The sequence below is a fragment of the Macaca nemestrina genome, chromosome 9, assembly GCF_043159975.1.
Source record: "Macaca nemestrina isolate mMacNem1 chromosome 9, mMacNem.hap1, whole genome shotgun sequence".
NCBI classification, from domain to species: domain Eukaryota; kingdom Metazoa; phylum Chordata; class Mammalia; order Primates; family Cercopithecidae; genus Macaca; species Macaca nemestrina.
This window is the reverse complement of record NC_092133.1, coordinates 41,845,691-41,868,847: the sequence shown is the minus strand read 5'-3', so window position 1 is coordinate 41,868,847 and position 23,157 is coordinate 41,845,691. Positions and strand designations below refer to the sequence as shown.

The window sequence follows — 23,157 nt, the reverse complement described above, 5'->3', positions numbered from 1 at the left end:
GAAGGGTGGGTATGGCAAAAAAGATTGAGAGAGACACCACATTTGCATAACAATTATTCTATTTTATCAGTGGTTGTTGTTAAGCTCTTACTGTGCCTAATTAAACTTTAAACTTTATCATAGGCATGTATATATAGGAGAAAACATAGTATATACAGGCTTCAGTAATATGTGGTTTCAGGCATCCACTGGGGGTTTTGAAACATGTTCACCACCGATAAGGTGGGGGCTATTGTGGACTACTGTACTCTAATATAAAACCAGATAAAGACATTACAAGAAAGATAAACTATGCACCAATATCTCTCATGAACATAAATGCAAAAATCCTTGCTATAGAACTTCTAGAAAATAACATACAAGAAAATCTAGATGACCTAGGATTTAGTGATGACTTTTTAGATACAACACCAAAGATACCATCTGTGAAAGAAAGTAACTATTAAGTGAAAGATGCTAGGCCAGGCACCATGGCTCACGTCTGTAATCCCAGCACTTTGGGAGGCCAAGGCAGTCAGATCACTTGAGGTCAGGAGTTCAAGACCAACCTGGCCAGCATGGCAAAACCCCATCTCTACAAAGTAAAAAATAAAAAATCAGCCAAGCATGGAGGCACATGCCTATAGTCCCAGCTACTCGGGAGGCAGAGGTTGCTGTGAGCCATGATCGTGCCACTGCACTCCAGCCTGGGCGACAGAGCAAGACTCCACCTCAAAAAAAAAAAAAAAAAAGAAAGATGCTGTCAATAGAATGAGAAGACAAGCCACAAACAGAAAACTATCTGTAAAACACATACAGGACTTGTATCCAAATTTTGAAAAAAGAAAAAAAAAAAAAAAAACCTCTTAAAACTCAACTAAAGAAAACTATTAACCCAATTAAAAAATTGGTAATAGCTCTGAACAGACACCTCACCCAATAAGATACACAGATGGCAAATAAGCATGTGAAAAGATGCTGTATGTCATATATCATTAAAGAATTGCAAATTAGGCCGGGCGCGGTGGCTCAAGCCTGTAATCCCAGCGCTTTGGGAGGCCGAGACGGGCGGATCACTAGGTCAGGATAATCGAGACCATCCTGGCGAACACGGCGAAACCCCGTCTCTACTAAAAAATACAAAAAACTAGCCGGGCGAGACGGCGGGCGCCTGTAGTCCCAGCTACTCGGGAGGCTGAGGCAGGAGAATGGCGGGAACCCGGGGGGCGGAGCTTGCAGTGAGCTGAGATCCGGCCACTGCACTCCAGCCCGGGCGACAGAGCCAGACTCCGTCTCAAAAAAAAAAAAAAAAAAAAAAAAAAAGAATTGCAAATTAAAACCACCAGGTACCACTAAACACCTCTCAGAACAGTGAAAATGCAAAACAATACCAAATGCTGAAAAGGATACAGAGCGACCGGAACCCGTTGCTGGTGGAAATGCAAAATGGTACAACCGCTTCAGAAGAGTTTGGCAGTTTCTTACAAAGCAATACAAGGTCTTACTGTACAGTCAAGCACTCATACTCATATTTACCCAAATGAATTGAAAACTTATGTCCACACAAAATCCTGCACATGGATATTTATTTTGTCAGAACAGAAGAAACACACAAAATCCTGCACATGGATATTTGTCAGAGCAGAAGAACTTGAGCACATATTTATAGCAGCTTTATTCATAATTGCACCCAACAGGAAGCAACCAAGATGTCCTTCAGTAGGTAAATGGATTTTTTAAAAAGGTACATTCATATAATGAAATATTATACAGTGATTAAAAATAAATGAGTAATGAATCCAGGAAAACACATGGAGGAACCCGACATGCATCTGCTGCATGAAAGAAGCCAGTTTGAAAAGGCTACATATTGTGTGATTCCAACTACATGACATTTTGGAAAAGGCTGAAACTATAGTGACAGTCAAAAGTCCAGGGGTCCAGAAGAGAGAGAAGGGATGAAGGGCTAGAACACATGGGGTTTTCAGGGCAGTTAAATTCCTCTGTGTGACACTGTATAATGGTGGTTAAATTATGCATTTGTTAAAACACAACAATGTACAGCACAAAGAGTGAACCCTAATGTAAACTGTGGATGTTAATAATAACATATCCATATGAAACAATTGCTGATTCTTAAAAATGTACCACATTTTAGCTGTTACTTTTCCAAGCACAGCTACATTAAAAAAAAAAAAAAAAAAAAAAAAGACCACACTAATGGAAGAAGATGTTAATAATAGGAGAAACTGGGGGAAGGATGTTGAGAGGCTCTGGGGGAACTCTGTACTATCTGATAATTTTCTGTACCATTTGAGCAATTTTAAATTGCTCTGTAAAGCAACTTAAGAATAGCCGTAAAGCACTCCTCAGCAAATGTAAAAGAGCAGAAATTTTAACAAACTGTCTCTCAGACCGCAGTGCAATCAAACTAAAACTCAGGATTAAGAAACTCACTCAAAACCACTCAACTACATGGAAACTGAACAACCTGCTCCCGAATGACTACTGGGTACATAACGAAATGAAGGCAAAAATAAAGATGTTCTTTGAAACCAATGAGAACAAAGACACAACATACCAGAATCTCTGGGACACATTTAAAGCAGTGTGTAGAGGGAAATTTACAGCACTAAGTGCCCACAAGAGAAAGCAGGAAAGATCTAAAATTGACACCCTAACATCACAAAAGAACTAGAGAAGCAAGAGCAAACACATTCAAAAGCTAGGAGAAGGCAAGAAATAACGAAGATCAGAGCAGAACTGAAGGAGACAGAGACACAAAAAACCCTTCAAAAAATCAATGAATCCAGGAGCGGGTTTTTTGAAAAGATCAACAAAATTGCTAGACTGCTAGCAAGACTAATAAAGAAGAGAGAAGAACCAAATAGACACAATAAAAAATGATAAAGGGGACATCACCACCGACCCCACAGAAATACATACTACCATCAGAGAATACTATAAACACCTCTACGCAAATAAGCTAGAAAATTTAGAAGAAATGGATAAATTCCTAGACACATACACCCTCCCAAGATTAACCAGGAAGAAGTTGAATCCCTGAATAGATAATAAGAGTCTCTGAAATTGAGGCAATAATTAATAGCCTACCAACCAAAAAAAGTCCAGGACCAGATGGATTCACAGCCGAATTCTACCAGAGGTACGAGGAAGAGCTGGTACCATTCCTTCTGAAACTATTCCAATCAACAGAAAAAGAGGGAATCCTCCCTAACTCATTTTATGAGTCCAGCATCATTCTGATACCAAAGCCTGGCAGAGACACAACAAAAAAAGAATTTTAGACCTATATCCCTGATGAACATGGATGCAAAAATCCTCAATAAAATACTGGCAAACCAAATCCAGCAGCACATCAAAAAAGCTTATCCACCATGATCAAGTGGGCTTCATCCCTGGGATGCAAGGCTGGTTCAACATACGCAACAATAAACATAATTCAGCATATAAACAGAACCAAAGACAAAAACCACATGATTATCTCAATAGATGCAGAAAAGGCTTTTGACAAAATTCAACAACCTTTCATGCTAAAAACTCTCAATAAACTAGGTATTGATGGGATGTATCTCAAAATAATAAGAGCTATTTATGACAAACCCACAGCCAATATCATACTGAATGGGCAAAAACTGGAAGCTTACCCTTTGAAAACTGGCACAAGACAGGGATGCCCTCTCTCACCACTCCTATTCAACATAGTGTTGGAAGTTCTGGCCAGGGCAATCAGGCAGGAAAAAGAAATAAAGGGTATTCAATTAGGAAAAGAGGAAGTCAAATTGTCCCTGTTTGCAGATGACATGATTGTATATTTAGAAAACCCCATTATCTCAGCCCAAAATCTCCTTAAGCTGATAAGCAACTTCAGTAAAGTCTCAGGATACAAAATCAGTGTGCAAAAATCACAAGCATTCTTATACACCAATAACAGACAAACAGAAAGCCAAATCATGAGCGAACTCCCATTCACAATTGCTTCAAAGAGAATAAAATACCTAGGAATCCATCTTACAAGGGATGTGAAGGAGCTCTTCAAGGAGAACTACAAACCACTGCTCAATGAAATAAAAGAGGACACAAACAAATGGAAGAACATTCCATGCTTATGGATAGGAAGAATCAATATTGTGAAAATGGCCATACTGCCCAAGGTAATTTATAGATTCAATGCCATCCCCGCCAAGCTAACAATGACTTTCCTCACAGAATTGGAAAAAACTACTTTAAAGTTCATGTGGAACCAAAAAAGAGCCTGCATTGCCAAGACAATCCTAAGCCAAAAGAACAAAGCTGGAGGCATCACGCTACCTGACTTCGAACTGTACTACAAGGCTACAGTAACCAAAACAGCATGGTACTGGTACCAAAACAGAGATATAGACCAATGGAACAGAACAGAGCCCTCAGAAATAGTACCACACATCTACAACTATCTGATCTTTGACAAATCTGACAAAAACAAGAAATGGGGAAAGGATTCCCTATTTAATAGATGGTGCTGGGAAAACTGGCTAACCATATGTAGAAAGCTGAAACTGGATCCCTTCCTTACACCTTAAACAAAAATTAATTCAAGATGGATTAAAGACTTAAATGTTAGACCTAAAACCATAAAAACCCTAGAAGAAAACCTAGGCAGTACCATTCAGGACATAGGCATGGGCAAGGACTCCATGTCTAAAACACCAAAAGCAATGGCAACAAAAGCCAAAATTGACAAATGGGATCTAATTAAACTAAAGAGCTTCTGCACAGCAAAAGGCAGTACCATCAGAGTGAAAAGGCAACCTACAGAATAGGAGAAAATTTTTGCCATCTACTCATCTGACAAAGGGCTAATATCCAGACTCTACAAATGGAACTCAAACAAATTTATAAGAAAAAAACAAACCCATCAAAAAGTGGGCAGAGGATATGAACAGACACTTCTCAAAAGAAGATATTTATGCAGCCAACAGACACATGAAAAAATGCTCATTATCACTGGCCATCAGAGAAATGCAAACCAAAACCACAATGAGATACCATCTCACACTAGTTAGAATGACAATCATTAAAAAGTCAGGAAACAACAGGTGCTGGAGAGGATGTGGAGAAATACAAACGCTTTACACTGTTGGTGGGACTGTAAACTAGTTCAAACATTGTGGAAAACAGTGTGGCGATTCCTCAAGGATATAGAACTAGGAATACCATTTGACCCAGCTATCCCATACCCAAAGGATTATAAATCATGCTGCTATAAAGACACATGCACACATATGTTTATTGCGGCACTATTCACAATAGCAAAGACTTGGAACAAACCCACATGTCCATCAATGATAGACTGGATTAAGAAAATGTGGCACATATACACCATGGAATACTCTGCAGCCATAAAAAAGGATGAGTTCATGTCCTTTGTAGGGACATGGATGAAGCTGGAAACCATCATTCTCAGCCAACTATCGCAAGGACAAAAAACCAAACACCGCATGTTCTCCCTCATAGGTGGAAATTGAACAATGAGACCACTTGGACACAGGAAGGGGAACATCACACACCGGGGCCTGTTGTGGGGTAGGGGGAGGGGGAGGGATAGCTTTGGGAGATATACCTAATGTAAATGATGAGTTAATGGGTGCAGCACACCAACATGGCACATGTGTACATATGTAACAAACCTGCATGTTGTGCACATGTACCCTAGAACTTAAGTATTAAAAAAGAAAGAAAAAGAATAGCCACAGGGGCAGGATGCGGTGGCTCACACCTGTAATCCCAGCACTTTGGGAGGCTGAAGCACATGGGTCACTTGAGGCCAGGAGTTTGACCAGCCTGGCCAACTCGGTGAAACCCTGTCTCTATTAAAAATAGAAAAAAATAGCTAGGTGTTGTGGCACAGACCTGTAATCCCAGCTACTGGGGAGGCTGGGGTGGGAGAATAATTTGAACCTGGGAGGTGAGGTTGCAGTGAGCCAAGATCATGCCACTGCACTCCAACCTGAGTGACAGTCTCAAAAAAAAAAAAAAAAAGCCACATGATAAAAACAATCCTGTCAGAAAACAGACAGATAGATACAGAGACATTTCACTGAAGAGGATATAAAAAATGGCAGATAGGCACATGAAAAAATGTTCCACATTATTAGCCATTAGGGAAATACAAGTTAAAACCACATTGGGATATTACTACACAACTATCAGAATGACCAAAATAAAAAGTAGTGACAATATCAAATCATGAGGATTCAGAGGAACTGCATCACTCATATATTTTGGTGGATATGTGAAATGGTACATTTGCTCTAGAAAAGAGTTTGTACTTTCTTAAACAGACTACCATATGACCCTGCAGTTGCCCTCCTCGGCATTTATCCCAGAAAAAAATGAAGAGATATTCACTCAACCACCTGTACATGACAGTTTATAGCAGCTTTATTTAATAGCCCAAAACTAGAAACAATCCAGATGTCCTTCAACAAGTAAATCGTTAAACAAACTGGTGCATCCGTACCACAGACTACCACTTGACAATAAAAAAGGGATGAACTATTGATACATACAAATGGGATGAATCTCCAGATAATTATGCCAAAAAATGAAAGTCCCAAAAGGTTATATATTGCTATTTCTGTTTATATGATATTCTTGAAATAAGGAAGTTACAGAACTGGAGAACAGATTAGTGGTTGCCAGGGTTAAAGAAGGGTGGAATGGGAAGGAAGTGGTTGTGACTATAAAAGTGAAACCTCAGTGTTCCTTGTGGTGATGAAAATGATCTGTATCTTTACTGGATCCATGTTAATATTCTGCGAGGTTTTAGAAGGAAACTGGGTAAAGAATACATGGGATTGCTCTTATTTCTTACAACTATATATGAATCTATTTCAAAATTAATGTTTAATATTATTTCAAAATTAATGTTTAATCAGACTATAATGTAGAAGTGGGGCCCATAGATCTTGGATGTTAAATAAGGCTGTATAGGCTGGGCATGGTAGCTCACGCCTGTAATCCTAGCACTTTGGGAGGCCGAGGCGGGTGGATCACATGAGGTCAGGAGTTCAAGACCAGCCTGACCAACATAGTGAAACCCCGTCTCTACTAAAAATAAAAAATTAGCCAAGCATGGTGGTGGGCACCTAAAATCCCGGCTACTCGGGAGGCTGAGGCAGGAGAATGGCTTGAACCTTGGCGGGGGGCGGGCGGGGGGCAGGTAGTGGAGGTTGCGGTGAGCCAAGATCACACCACTGCACTTCATCCTGGGCAAAAGAGCGAGACTCTGTCTCAAAAAAAAAAAAAAAAAAAAGGCTGTATAGGCAAAGCAGTATATGTACTGCGAGCGTCATTAGCTTTCAACGTTTGATGCTCACTGCTCAACAATCAACTGCAGAGAGATTAATGGATGAAATTTTTCACTTTATTTCTCTACTCCATGCCTTCTCCCAGATTGTCTAAAATTTTTTTTTTTTTTTTCAAAAACTCCTCTAGGATGTTGGTAGGCTTAAGGAAGAACAGAAAGGAACCTGAAGGCGGGGAGAGAAGAAAACTGGGGGCAGGGAAATTGAAGTCTGGGTGACTAGGAAAACAGGCCAGCCTGGGTGGGCAGCTGGTGGCAATGGCAAGCCAGAAAGGAAATCTGGTTTTCAAGAGTGTAAAAAGTGAATTATATGGAGGTTGCTTGGAAGAAAATTCCATTTTGTCCAATATCTGCTTTTAACTTTCACAGGACTCCTGTTTTCTTGTTTTGTTTTAGTGCTCCATTGAAACTTACAGACAAGTACACAGATCATAGTGTACAACTCAATGAATATTCACAAAGTGAACACACTTTATATCCAACACCCAAATCAAGAAATTCACCAGCACTCTCAGATGCTGCTTTCAAGCCCCCTTGCAGTTACTCCTTTGCATATTTATATAAATGGAATCGTACACTGTGTACTCTTTTGGGGCTGGCTTATTTTGACCAGCATTAAATGTGTGAGATCTTTCTGTAACATGGCATGTTGTAGGTCTTCATTCTCCCTGTTGGGTAGGATTCCATATGTGGATATGCTATAATGTATCCGTTCTAATACTGTAGGCCATTTGGATGGCATTCAGTTTGGGGCTGTACAAATACTGCTGCTGTGATTATTCTTGTACATGTCTTTTGAACGTACACGTATTTTTGGTGGGCATACGCCAATGAGTGAAAAAGTGGGTCACAGGATATAGACAAATTCAGTTTTTATAAACCTTTTCCAAAATGGCTGTACCATGCCGTAGTTTGAATGTGTGCCCGCAGAAGTTCCTGTGTTGGAAACCTAATCCCCAGTGCAACAGTGTTGGGAAATGGTAGCTAAGAGGTGATGAGGTTGTGAGGGCAGAGCCCTCATAAAGGGATCCGTGTTGTTATCTAGAGAGTGGCTTAGTGATCATGATAGTGGGTTGTTATAAAGCAAATGTGGCCCCTGGTGCATCTCCCTGTCTGGAGTGTTCAGTTGCTCTTCTGCCACGTTATGACACAGCAAGAAGGCCATGCTCTTGGATTTTTCCACCCCAGAACAGTGAGAAACAAATTTCTTTATAAATTACCCAGTCTCTGGTATTCTGTTATAGCAGCAGAAAATGGACTAGACATATCACCTTCCACTTTTACCAGTACTTACCTAGATTCTCCCTACCATGTGGCATTTTGTGTCTTTTAAATTTTAGTCATTCTAGTGGGGGATGTACTGGAATTGCACTTTGGTTTATTTATTTATTTATTTATTTAGAGACAAGAGTTTTGCTCTTGTTGCCCAGGCTGGAGTGCAATGGTGCGAACTCAGCTCACTGCAACCTCCACTTCCCAGGCTTAAGCGATTCTTGTGCCTCAGCCTCCCGAGTAGCTGGGATCACAGGCATGTGCCACAAGACCCAGCTAATTTTTTGTAATTTTAGTAGAAATGGGGTTTCACCATGTTGGTCAGGCTGGTCTCAAACTCCTGACCTTAGGTGATCTGCCCACCTCTGCCTCCCAAAGTGCTGGGATTACAGGCGGGAGCCACCACACCCAGCTGCACTTTGGTTTTCATAAGTAATGAAATTGAGCAAAATGACCCTGTCCTTTAATAAAGAGACCAGGTTGCACAACTCATCACCTTAGGGACTGAGACGTGCCAAGGGAGTTTTTCTTCCACTTACGAAGGGAGTTATTTGGTTTAGGCCTGCACTGAAGGTGACAAGTTGGATGTTTCCCTTAAGCTTAACGGTTGAGACCAGGTGTGGTGGCTCACACCTGTAATCCCAGCACTTTGGGAAGCGGAGGTGGGTGAATCACCTGAGGTCAGAAGTTTGAGGCCAGCCTGGCCAACATGGTGAAACCCTGTCTCTACTAAAAATACAAAAACTGGGTGTGGTGGCGGGCGCCTGTAGTCCCAGTGACTCAGGAGGCTGAGGCAGGAGAATCGCTTGAACCCTGGAGGCGGAGGTTGCAGTGAGTCAAGGTTATACCACTGCACTCCAGCCTCCAGCCTGGGCAATAGAGTGAGACTCCATCTCAAAAAAAAAAAAAAAAAAAAACAGCTGAGCCCAAACCAGCTTAACCAAAGGTTTGACCAATAACAACAAAGAAGAAAATGACATGACTTGGGCTGACCCTTGAGGGCCAGAATTAAATGTTGAGATGAGAGCTTTTGCAGTTAAAGCAAAGTCCTCTTTATCTAAATACAAACAATGCCCAAACCTCAATTTTATTCCCTTCATACTACTACGTAATGGGAATGAATACAGATAAATTTCAGTTACGTTTCAGTGACCAGTAACACTCCAGCCTGTGAAGACCCACTTGGAATTCAAGACTTGATATAAAGATGATGATGATGATTATGATTAAGACGGAGTTTAAGCTCTTGTTGCCCAGGCTGGAGTGCAGTGGCACCATCTCGGCTCACCGCAACCTCCGCCTTCCGGATTCAAGCAATTCTCCTCAGCCTCCCAAGTAGCTGGGATTACAGGCACTCACCACCACGCCCGACTAATTTTGTATTTTTAGTAGAGACGGGGTTTCACCATGTTGGTCAGGCTGATCTCGAACCCCCGACCTCAAATGATCCACCCACCTCGGCCTCCCAAAGTGCTGGGATTACAGGCGTGAGCCACAGCACCGGCCAAAGATTATTTTAAACTAAAGACATTTGAGATTCAACAGATGCAAAAGTGAGCTTTTTCGGAGCTTCCTTTATGTGACTAAAGGCAGAAACTTCTGAGAGTGAAGCTGCTGTAAATCCCCTCCCAGGGAGCTTTAGTGGGCATGAAAAGGGATGGAGACCATTGGCACCTACATAAATAAACATCGCTAGAAACTTTCCTATCTCCTAAAACTCATTTGTCTTTCCTAAAGAAACCACTTGATCTTCCCATAGATGCCCTTTTCTATGAGAGAGCTCCCCCTCTTTCCCTTATTGTGGGTTATATAAACCCCATCTCTAATTATGGAGGAAGCCACTTTTGTGCACTTCCATGTGTGTATGGATAAACTTTGTCTTTTGTTAATTTTTAGTTAATCAGTAGACCCTCAATCAAACCTGATAGAGGAAAGAGTTTTTCCTCCTGACAATCCTTTGAATGGCAGTAGGACCCACCAGTTTGGGCTTTCCTCATCCCATTACTTTCCTCACCCCGTTACTTTCCTCACCCCGTTAATCAATACCCTTTGTAGAACAGTTCTCGTTAAAATAGTTTTAATATCATATATTTGATTTAAAATTTATGACTCCAGCGTGGGAGTGCTTATGTGAATATTGCTTCACACACGTGTGCCAAAGGTCTAGTGAAACGTCACCACGCCTTAGTGTTAAAGCTTACTGTCCATCCGCGCTGCTGGCGATGAGTTTTCCTTTTGGTAAAGCCAGGACCTTGTACATAACCTCTGGCCGCCTCATGGGGCCTGTCCCGCACAGCCATGCAATTAGCAAGCGGGGCTGCTGCAGACCTCAGGCACAGAGAACGCCAGGGCTACCGACTGATTTTCCCCGCTAGTAACTTTTTTTTTTTTTTTTAATCGGGACAAATGTGTGCTCCTAGTCAGACCGAACCTCTGAAAGTAGAATTTCAATTATGGCCTTAATGTATGTTGTTATTTCTAATAAAAGCAGACTTAAAAGGGACTCAAACACATTTTTCTCCCCATTTGGGTCAGGGGAGGGGGACCAAAGGGCACGAGAGCTCCAAACGTTCCATCTGATCCCAGCGGAACAAGGGCTGAGCCTCCTGATTCCCCTTGGTGAATAGTGGGGCACCTGCTCGCTGCCAGGTGAAAGCTCGTGCTGAACAGAGCAACGTGCAAAGCTGCGCCTCGCGCAGAGCCGGGAGCAACTCTCCCAGAGTGGGCCCTGAGCTGCCCTTCAGGCCGGTGGCACGGAGGGGCGCGATCCAGCGGCGCAGGTGAGCTTACCTGCAGGGGCTGCGGCCAGGAGGAAATGCGCCACCGCCCAGGCCAGGGCCCCGGGTGCGGGAGGGGCAGAACGTGGGACCCGGAGGGGGGACCCAAGGGCTGCGGGCGGGAGAATACGGGTGGGGCGGCCTGGGAGGGAGCCTGAGACAAGACCCGACGCCCCCAGCCGCTCCACGTCGCTCTGCAGCGGCCCCGTCCTCTTCCAGGCGTACACGGGCGCGACTGGCCTCGACCGCAGTAGGAAGGCGCTGCACCGGCCCGAGACACAGACACAGCGGCTTCCTATCATGGGGGTGATCGCTGGGGAGTTTAAAAACACCTGTGGCCAGACCCCAGCCCAAACCAAGTGAATCTGTCTCGGGGACCAGGCTGGGGGGACGCTGGTCCTTGCTTGTTCTGAAGGCTCTGAAGGAGATTCGCTGGTGCAGCCACTTGTGATCCGTTTTCTAAATGGATTAGTCAGTGCCTAGGAGATGGCTTCTAGCACATCCAAAATCGATAAGGATTTTTAAAAGATTCATTTTCTGAAAAATCGGAGAGCCAGGTGTGAAAGATAAAGCGAAGTGGCGCACCTACCTTTCCACTGACAGGTTTGGTTGCGATTTTGAGAATTGGCTTCATGTGGCAAGTCTGGCATAAAAACCCAACTGCACCTCTAAAAACGCGTGTTCACATGTGTCAACAAATACTTTGTTGCAAATATACTTGCGTGTTTTTCATAAACGAGTGTTATTTGTGTCAGAGAAAGGGTGAATTTTGCTGTACTTAGTCTGCTTTAAGGGGATTTGTCAAAAAAAAAAAAAAAACTAATCAAGCAAACTGGAATGCACCAATGTTCCCAGATGTGAACCATATACTCCAAGCTATTCCTCAGCAAATGCAAAGGATGACAAGTGTCAGTACTTCATACAACTAGATTTAATAAGTTGTTATTACAGAAAAAAATGAAGTCCAAACTACAAAGTTTAAGCAGTTGTAAGCAGTAGCTGCATTGAGCTCCATGTTTAGTCACAGTACTGTAGTTCCATACAAGCAATATTAGTCCAAGCCCCAAAGGCAGAAGCTGAGTAAGGGTTACTAGCAAAAAACAATCTAAGAGAACAAGTAATAAAAGATACAATACATTTAAAATTAGTTGTTAGTTGAAAAACAAATACAGAGATCTTAGCTGTGAACACCCTAAAAGTTAAGTCCATTATTTTGACAGCAAAAATACAAATACCTAATACTTTATACCCCAACAGAACTATATCCAGGTAAGAAAAAGAGCATAAGTTATCCTGTATTAGCACCCAAGTTTTCTACTCGTTGCAATTAACTTTGTCATCATACAAATTTAAACATCCCCGAATCATATAGCCACTTCTTGACCCATTTTGGGGTATAAAGTCAACAGCATTAATTATAAAACACTCTGTGGTAAGATGGAACACTATTGCAGCTGAGATAGAGAAGTTTAGTTATTATAAAAGAAAAAAAAACAAAGAAATGTTAGCTGACATACCATACAAGCTAGTGAAAAGCAACAATCCATTCAAATAAGCCATTTTTAACAAAAAGATACATTTTTTTCACTAATCTGTGACTAATCTTTCACTCAAACCTTGCAAGTAGAGATGTCACAATACTCAAATATTTAGGTAGGAGCTTTACCCAGTTAAATGCCATTTTGTTGCTAATATAATAGATAAAATGAAAACTAGCAGTTATTCGCTAATTGCATAAATGCAGTACATTCTGCATTAGCCCATGCCTCACTAACAAGCTATAAAACACAAGATATAGGCAGAAATCTAAGCATAATCTTTATACCACTAAGCAAGAATTTTCCGATTTCTTTTCTTCTGTTCCTAATCATTTATTTGTAGTTAATGTAAAATTCCAACCAGTAGTACCCAATTTGAGTTAAAATTTTACATCACAACTTGATCTAATCTATATATTATTTACAAAACTGAATACATAGAGCATACCCAAGACCAACTCTGGACACAAGTTTCTCTGAGTTATTGATGAACCTCACCTCCACAGCGATGGAGCTGAAAGAGGCCATCAACCACTAGAAGAAACATATCATCTATCTGGAGCAAGTCATTGGCTGTTCTGTTTACGCAACACCAGTTTTGCAGTTGTAGTTTTTGCTTTGACTGTAGGTGCTATTGCAATGACACATTAATGACTGTGCCTTAACTGCACAGCTTCCAGGTGAGGAGGGTGTTGGAAAAGCAGCAGCAGAAAGGCAGACAGATCATGCACGCAGTTGCCACAATGAAAGGCAAACAAGGGGCACCAGCACAGGAAGCAGGCGTGGGTGTGGAGGAAGATGCAACCCGACACATAGTCAGGGTCCACAGACAGTGGTGACATCCGAGTGTGCTTCTTCAGTGCCACCAACTGAGCCTTACAGGGAGGCAGCACGAGTGAGACCCTGCAGGTGAGGTCTGCAGTACACCACGAAGGCGGTGTCCTCTTAGCAACTTCCTGTATGACTCAGACATCACCACTGTCAGTGCACAGAAAAGATTCGGCCTGGGAGAAAGGCACTGTCTCACACAAGGACAGCAGTTGGTGGCAGGTTCTCTCTCTTTCTCTCTCTCTCTCTCTCTCTCTCACACACACACACACACACACACACACACACACACACGACATAATGAAGAGTTAGAGGGGAAAAAGCAATGAAACATTCTGTTGACTTAGCCAGATTTGAAACCCGGTGGTATTCCGGTTGGGGTGACTTCATTCTCAGGGCCACAGGTTTGGCTGCACCTGGTGTTGTATAAATCCACCGTGACATCCCTAGAGAACTGCACTGTGACATCCCTAGTCTTACACTAAACCACTGTGATAAAGGAAAAGGCTTCTCAAAATCTCACATGTTCTGCTCATTCTGTCATTTTATTACCCAATTATCCGTTACATTTCCAATCACTTTACATAACCAACCATTTTCATCGTTGTCACACTATTGTAAACCACATCAGCAAGTTAATACATAAAGCTTTGCATTTCAAAAAACTAGACACTTTAGTAACAATATTACAAAGGTTTTAGCTTCAAAAATAACTGAAAATGAAAAAAATAAACTTTTAAAGAATTAGCATCATAAAATTAATTTATTCCAATAAAAATACAAAATAATATTATGACATTGACCAGATATGAAAGTCCCTCCCAGAAACAACTCTATTAATGATTGAGAAAGCACTCCTTAAAGAAAATACGAAATAAAATGAAAAATATGTAAATATGTTTAATTTTTTTCTTAGCAAAAAATCTTTCTAAAAATAACAATGAAAATTTGTCTCAGTACAAAGGCTACATTACTATTGAAAAAATACCAGCATGAAGAAAAGGTACATATTTGACAGTAGAAAAATGATTTCAGTGAATCACAATGTCTAAAGTTTGCAATGAAAATAAATCTGCAATAAAGATTTATGCCTTTTTTCTTTTCTTTTTTTTCTATTTTTTATACAAACAGTACAAACAGTATTGCACATAACAACAAATAGTCGAGGTTAAGTTATAGCCTTCAAAAAATCGACTAGTTCAAGTGTCACACCAAGGAAAGGCCACAGCAGGACCTGTGTTACCCAGGGGCTTCCCAGTCAAGTTGCAGGTCAGAACACCTCTGTGTTTTAAAAAATAATTTTTTTGAAGGACCCTCTCTTTTAATATAACATTAACAACTTGGGGGGCACATTTATTTACAAAACAAAAGGGAACGTGTTATAATTTAATAAACTAAAAAAGTTCTCTTTAAAAAAATACAAACAGAAGAACTCTTTCACAATCCTGGTCAGTCGCGCACAATCAACGCTTGATTAGAAATATACAAATTAAGGGAAAGTAGTTTCCACCATCTATTCACAACGTTCAGCACCAAATGGAGTTTATTTTTTGTAACCTATTCTTCAGGACAATGTTTTTTGTCTTCACTTTCGCTTTATGCTGTACAATCTTCCAGCTTTTTAAAAAATCTCAGTGTTATTTTAATACATGAAAGAGGGGCGCTTCTTCAAAAAGTTTTGCTTCTTTCACATAATTAGGTAGATTTCTGTAGGTTAGATATGATCTTTAATATTATAGTTATAAAGCTCTAACTTCTTCATTTTCAAAAAACACAAATAAGCATGAAAAAAATAAAGTTACCCATCTGTTAAATCATTTTCTTGCAGAATTAAATTAATATATATTTTTCTGAATAAACTTACTTAGAAAATATCATTTTCTTTCCTATATTTCAAAATTGAGGTATTGCAAAAGATCATGTCAGTCAGAAAGCATGCCTTTTTCCTTAAAAACAAAAAAAAAATCTGCCAACTTTTGAAAACTGTCTAGAATACAAAAAGTAGTAGTGCATAACAAAATTTCTTGTACAGATGAAAAAAAAACCCACAAACATAGAAAAAAACAAACAAAACCACACCGGGGCTGGAAAAAAGCAATTATTACCAAAAAGCCTTAAAAAGGGGAGAATTCTAAAATAAGCATTTTTAATCCAGTAAAAAACTATTTTGTTTTTCCTTTTTGAAAACAAACTATAGCTTGAGAGTCAGTAATTGCAACCAAACATGGGAGAACGAAACAAAAGCAACACTAACTTAAGACAGTACAAGGACATCACAGCACAGAAAACACAGCGACTTAAATCTATTCTGCAGTGTCATATCCAGTCAGATTGTCCCCAGAATTCCAAAACATAGGAAGAAGATTAAAAAAAGATTTACATAGTCTTGCAATCATTGTGTGTGTTTATATATTACTATCTGCAGCCCAAGGGTGAATGCTAGAAAAATGTCCACGCTAGTGCTAGCAGGCCTCCATTCTAGACCACGCTAGGGCTAGCAGGCCTCCATTCTAGACCACGCTACGGCTAGCAGGCCTTCATTCTAGACCACGCTAGTGCCAGCAGGCCTTCATTCTAGACCACGCTAGTGCCAGCAGGCCTTCATTCTAGACCACGCTAGGGTTAGCAGGCGTCCATTCTAGACCACGCTAGGGCTAGCAGGCCTCCATTCTAGACCACGCTACGGCTAGCAGGCCTTCATTCTAGACCACGCTAGTGCCAGCAGGCCTGCATTCTAGACCACGCTAGTGCCAGCAGGCCTTCATTCTACTCAAGCTTAACAGGATAAATCCAGGGAATTAAGTAGTTAGTTTCTCACCCAGACAACCAACTCTGCCCAGGCTATCTTATTTTGTACAGACATTTCTTTAGCATCACCATTACACAACTTTCTTAAAAATGTGCCTAGTTTGTCAATCTGACAACTTATCTCTATATCCTGTATATATTCTTAGTGTTTGTAAGCTAAGATGAGCTCTTTGGTTTTCTGGACAAGGTCTGAAGCTATGTAAAATGGTGCAAGCACTAAGAGATTGTAACTAAGAGCTCATGTGTTAGTTTATAATATACCAGTTATGAACTGTCAAGTTCGTTAATGTCTGACAGAGGCTTTAAACAGTTAAGTTTGATCACAGTTAGACATAATCACTTTACTATATAAAATAAATTGCACAATATATAACAGAGCACCGCAAAGTACTTCATCTACCATCCACAAATTTGCTTGAAGAATATCCTACACCTAGGTTTTATATCGGTTGTAATATAGGTCATTCTGTTATGGGCTCTTCTCATTCAGAGCATTCCATTTACTGAGGCATGCCTTCCTCTGGTCAATTACCAATTCTTTGAATGAAAAAAACTTTTTTAAAAAAATGAGTATTTTATAGCTTATATAGATTCTTAATTTGTGCATTGTGGGAACGTTTTATACTAGACATTGGATATAAAATTTATTGCATGCAGCAACCTGATTAAGTAAACATGCAGTCAGAAATAGTGACCTTCCACCGAAGCTTTCTGAAGTCTATTCTGATCTCCTTTCGGCAGCTGACTCTATCCCTAAAATCACAAAAGTGTGTTGTTGGGTTTTTGTGTTTAATTGATATCTTAGCCTGAATAGAGTATTATGGTATTAATAATACCATTTTAATAGCAGCAAAAGCTATTGCAGCATAAATTTACATAATACTAAAAGATCTAACCAAAATCCTCGGCAAAACAAAAATCAAACATGAAGGAAAAATAAAAGATCCAGCTTATGAGGTATCCTTACAAGTCAAAATAGAGAGCAACTAAAGGCTTATTTTCATGAAGGGTTATCCTTACTCTAAGTGACCCGAACTAATGATTGCTGAATTGTTGTGAAGTTTTTGCTACATCTGCCACCTACTCACGAGTATTACCTTTGGTAAGTCTTGTTCTAGGGGCAACTCTCTAAGTTTCTGAAAATAAGTGCATGCTCCAGTTCAAAACAATCAGAACAACACCACCACAGCAACAAACAAAAGAATCACAGACAGTAGCCTGACGGCCGCTAATGAGAATGGCAGCCTACATACTGTCACGAGTGACAAATCAGGTATAAAAAATTAAGGTACCAAGCAGACAAAGGTGTGAATCAAAGTGCAAATCAGTACCATTCTACACTCTGCAATTCTGCATTATACTGGACACTGAGTTCAGTAATATGACTGTAAATAATAATAATAATAATAATTAATAATAATAATAAAAAGACCCAATTCTTCTTTAAAAATCAAGAACGAATGCACAGATTTCCAGAACACTGTAAGCCCTGAGGCAGTGCCCTCTCTCTCCCCTCCTTGTTATCTACTCCAGTACTGTGGCTGGGTCGGCCGTGGCTCAGCTCCAGCGGAACGGGACGTGACGAGGGCGGTCGCCTCCCTCCTTCACCAGCGGTTTGTGGAACTCCCGCCCGGCTCGGGAATGTATGCTCGCCCAGCAGTATTCACAGTAATACTGCAGACAGGTGACGTTGGCACAGAAGAACGGGGCAAACTTCCCACCACAGCGTGTGCCCTGGCACTCATCACACATCTGATCATCCAGCACATATGGCTTTACTTCAACCTGGACCCAAAGAGGAAAGACAGAGAAAAATGGTTTAGCAAAGCTTCCTCACATGTCTTGCTTTTGAGAGTTTATAGTATAGCTTCACGGTACGTCTCAATCAGATGCTGCTTTCAACTCTGCTGATACTGGATGGTAATCGACAGCATAGGCTTTGGAATAAGCTCCTTGATTTACTTCTTGTGTGATATGAGACAAATTCTTAAAATCTCTGTGCCTCTGTTTGCTCTATGACTATATCTGTAAAATGGGTATGTTTTCACACACATAAACATATCTAACACACACACATTTGTGTAATCTGTAAATGGGTATAACAGTGTTTACATCAAAGGGTGCTGGGGAGGATTAAGAGGGGCTGAGCTGAATCCTGAAAGCTGAATCCTGAAAGCTGAATCCTGAAAGCTTTGTCTGACAGTGCAGGACAAAGAACACTGCAGGGAGAGGAAGCAGCCAGGACAAAGGCCATAAGCAAGAGGAGGCAGGCACATCCTTGGGAGATGCTGTGGCTGGAGCCAGGCCTGAGGGCAAGAGGCACACTGAATATGGGAGGAGCTGAAGGGTACACTGCTGTGAGGCTGTGCACCTCAGTGTCGTAGTGATGCAGCTCCCTGAGACTAACACCCCAATACTGCATACCATGGACTGGAGAGGAAAAGGGACTCACAGCTGAGGTGTTAAGAAGCTACTATAATAATTGGGGCTTTTTTAGTTTTGGAACTTTCTCTGTTACCTTAATCTCCCCCCAACACTGGAAACTTCAATACAACAACTTTTCATCACAGCCCTTTAGGGAACATTTTTATATCTAAATGAAGCAAAGCTGTATGACTGAAAACCAAAAGAAGAAAAAAGTTACCACGTTCTCACCCACTTTCCTTTCCTAGAACTTTAGAAAAGAAACATCATTAACTTTATTTATTTTTAATTATTATTATTATTTTTGAGATGGATTGTCACTCTGTTGCCAGGCTGGAGTGTAGTGGTGTGATCTCGGCTCAATGCAACCTCCACCTCCCGGGTTCAAGCCATTCTCCTGCCTCAGCCTCCTGAGTAGCTGGTATTACAGGAGTGCACCACCACGCTCAGCTAATTTTTTGTATTTTTAGTAGAAATGGGGTTTCACCATGTTAGCCAGGCTGGTCTCAAACTCCTGATCTCAGGTGATCCGCCTGCCTCAGCCTTCCAAAGTGCTGGGATTATGGGCGTGAGCCACCATGCCCGGTCGAAATACTATCTTATTGTGGTTTTGATTTGCATTTCTCTAATGATGGACAATGTTTAGCATTTTTTTCATGTGCTTGTTGTCCATTTGTGTATCTTCTTTGGAGATACACAACTCAATGAGGAAATGCATAGAGAATAATTCACATAAGAATTCACAGACAATTCACATAAAAATGTTTATATTAGCTGGTTGTGGTGGCATGCACCTGTAATCCCAGCTACTCAGGAGGTGAGAGGATCACTTGAGCCCAGGAGTTCAAGCCCGGCCTGAGCAGCATACTGTTTCCCTGGCTCTTAAAGAAAAAAAGAAAAAAAAAAAAAAAGATGTTCATATTTACTTGTAGTCAGGAAAAAAAATTGATGCCATTATTCTCATCAGACTGGCAAACATTTAAAAGAGTGATAACTATTTCTCATCATTTGCTGATAGAAATATGAATTGCTACAACTTTTTTTTTTTTTTTTTTTGAGATGGAGTCTCACTGTTGTTGCCCAGGCTGGAGTGCAATGGAACAATCTCAGCTCACTGCAACCTCCACCTCCTGCAACCTCCACCAGCTCACTGCAACCTCCACCTCCTGCAACCTCCACCTCCCAGGTTCAAGCGATTCTCCTGCCTCAGCCTCCCAAGTAGCTGGGATTACAGGTGCCCACCACCACACCCAAATATAATTTTTATATTTTTAGTACAGATGGGGTTTCACCATGTTGGCCAGGCTGGTCTCAAATTCCTGACCTCAGGTGATCCCCTGCCTTGGCCTCCCAAAGTGCTGGGATTACAGGCGTGAGCCACCACACCTGGTCTGCTACAACATTTTTGAAAAGCAAACTAGCAAATTATTCAAATTAAAAATATGTATACCCTTCAACCCAAGAATCCCAGTGTTGGCTATTGTTCCAGATGCAATCCCAATGCTTGGAAATATAACCACCAGAAGTGAGGACATATGTAAAGTATATCTACTGCGAGACTTGTCCACAATGGCAAAAAATCAGAAACAAAGTAAATGTCTAGCTACAGGGAAACACTTGAATAAAATATGGGTTATCCATTCCGATGGAATATCATGCAGCCATGAAAAAGACTTAATTATGCTCCATCGGTTGATGAGAAAAGATTTCCATTACATAGGGACATTAGGACCAAGTGGAATGATGGCTACTGCAAGCTGTAAAATGCTGAACAAACATACGTAAGGTCATGTAATACATTTGTGCTGATATTTGAAAATGCAGTATTAATAAAACAGCACCTTCTGTCTATTTGGGCTTCCAACTAAGCTTGGTAACAGTGCTCCTTACTGGCTAAAGGGTTTTGGGGGATCTAGTCTACACAGTAGTTCAGAAGATGTGTCATGAAGGCTTTCATGACTGCCTTGAGGCCAGAGGCACACAGTGATGCCTTATTTACCAGCTTTCTTAGGGAATAACATATACTTCAAGTTATTTTTCCAGAAACCAGGCACTTCTCCTTTTTGGTACCAAAATATCTTGAATGTTGATGTTTTTTGGCAAAAATCTTGCTAAAATGTACTAGTTCCCCTCCCCCTCTTAGATAGGAGACATTATGAACATTATTCCTAAGGAATGCCAAGTAATACAATGCAGTAGAGAGTTTTCACTTTTTCTGTCAGCCCCCTTCAAAATCTGGTGGTCCGTTATATCTAAAACACGTTCCAAACACCTCTTTTAGGTTTGCAATTTCCAATCATTTTCATTTTGCCTGGAAAGTTAGAAAAATCAAGTTTGTGAAGAGCTGAACATTAAATGCCAATAGATATGACTCTTAATATGGTGAAAAAAAATAGGCTGGGTGCAGTGGCTGAGGCCTGTAACTCCAACACCTTGGAAGGCTGAGGCAGGAGGATCCCTTGAGCCCAGGAGTTCGAGACTAGCCTGGGCAACAACAACAAAAAAATTAGCCCTGCATAGTGGGATGCACCTGTAGTCCCAGCTACTTGGGAGGCTGAGGCGGGAGGATCCCTTGAGCCCAAGAGCTAGAGGCTGCAGTGAGCCAAGATCCTGTCATTGTACTCCAGCCTAGGTGACACAGTGAGACCCTGTCTCAAAAATATATATGTAATAATAGTAAAAATAAAAAACAGAATGTGGCTTTTGGATTGCTACTGTGCTCTCAGGGGCCTTTCCTGAAAGCTTCCAGAGGGCAGTCTTCCAGAGGGATGAGCGGTGCTGTCCCTGCAGAGCTGCTCCTGAGGGTGTCTGAAGAGCAGAGGTTTGCCTAACGACAAGACACACACCATGATGATCCACAAACACAGACACGCGAGTCAGCTACTATGACCTCTCAAACAGCAACAGGCAAACAGTATTTCTGGATTGAAATCAACAAAAGAGAGGCAGAGCAAGATGGAAGAACAGAAGTCTCTGCCGATCAACCTCCACCTGACCCATGCCCCACAAGAACAGGAAGTTAGTAACAATCTACACAGAAAAAAACACCTTTAGAAGAACCAAAAATCAGGTAGGTCCTCCTAGTACCTGGTTTTATCTTCATATTGCTAAAAGAGGAACTGAGGAGATAGAAAAATAGTCCTGAATCACCAAGTATTTAAACCAGCCTGCGCCTGAGGGGAATCTCCAATTCCAGCAGGGGGAACTTGAGTTCCCCCAAGCCTCGCCACTGTGGGCTACAGCGCTCTGTGTCTCCAAATCAACTTGAAAGTCAGTCTAGGCCATAAGGACTGCAACACTTAGGTGAGTCCTAGTGCTGAACTAGGCCCAGAGACAGTGGATTCAGGGGGCACATGGCCTACTGAGACATCAGCCAAGGGAGGGCTGGCATCACCCCTGCCCTAACCCCAGGCTGCACAGCTCATGGCTCCAAAAGAGACCTCTTCCTTCAGTTTGAGGAGAGGAGAGGGAAAAGTGGGAAGGGCTTCGTCTTACGTCTTGGATACCAGCTCAGCCACAGAAGGACAGGGCACAGTCAGAATTGTGAGGTCCCTTTTCCAGGCCCTAGCTCCCAGGTGACATTTCTAGACACACCTTGGGCCAGAAGGGAACCCACTGCCTTGAAGGAAGGACCCAGTCCTGGCAGCATTCATTACCTGCTGACTGAAGAGCCCTTGGGCCCTGAATAGCCAGCAGTGATACCCAGGACCTTGGGTGAGCCTCTGAGACTTGCTGGCTTCAGGTACCAGCAAGGCCACAGTTGGGTAGAGCAGTGGGCAGGCTCCTGGGGTCCCCAACTCTAGGATTTGACTCTTGGATGGCATTTCTGGACCTGCCCTGGGCCAGAGGGGAGCCCAGTGCTCTGAAAGAGGGTTTCAGGCCAGGCAGTGTTTACCACGAGCTGACTTAGGGCCTTAAGGGAATGCTGGACTTAGTCTGGCAGTACTTCTCATGGCCTGGGGTGGCGGTGGTGGAAAAGTGAGACTCCTCCGCCTTTGGAAAGGGGAGGGAAGAGTGGGAAAGACTGCAATTGTAGTTTGAGTGCCAGCTCAGTCACAATGCAATAGAACACCAGGTAGACTTCTAAGGTTTCCCACTTTAGTATATGATGCCGGGACAGCATCTCTGAGTCTGCCCAGGGGCTTGGGGAAACTCACCGCCC

General features: G+C 41.7%; 1 protein-coding gene across 10 annotated transcripts in view; it reads right to left on the bottom strand.

Annotated features, from left to right (window-relative positions):
- Positions 1 to 12,310: 12,310 nt before the first annotated feature.
- The window catches only part of LOC105480288 (cytoplasmic polyadenylation element binding protein 3), a 247,307-nt gene continuing 236,460 nt past the window's right edge, over positions 12,311 to 23,157 (bottom strand). For all 10 annotated transcript variants that reach the window (XM_071069499.1, XM_071069496.1, XM_071069495.1 and 7 more), the window contains one exon: positions 12,311 to 18,356. In XM_071069499.1, the coding sequence (XP_070925600.1) occupies positions 18,129 to 18,356 (228 nt within the window). In that variant the 3' untranslated portion in view covers positions 12,311 to 18,128. The remainder of the gene's footprint in view (positions 18,357 to 23,157) is intronic.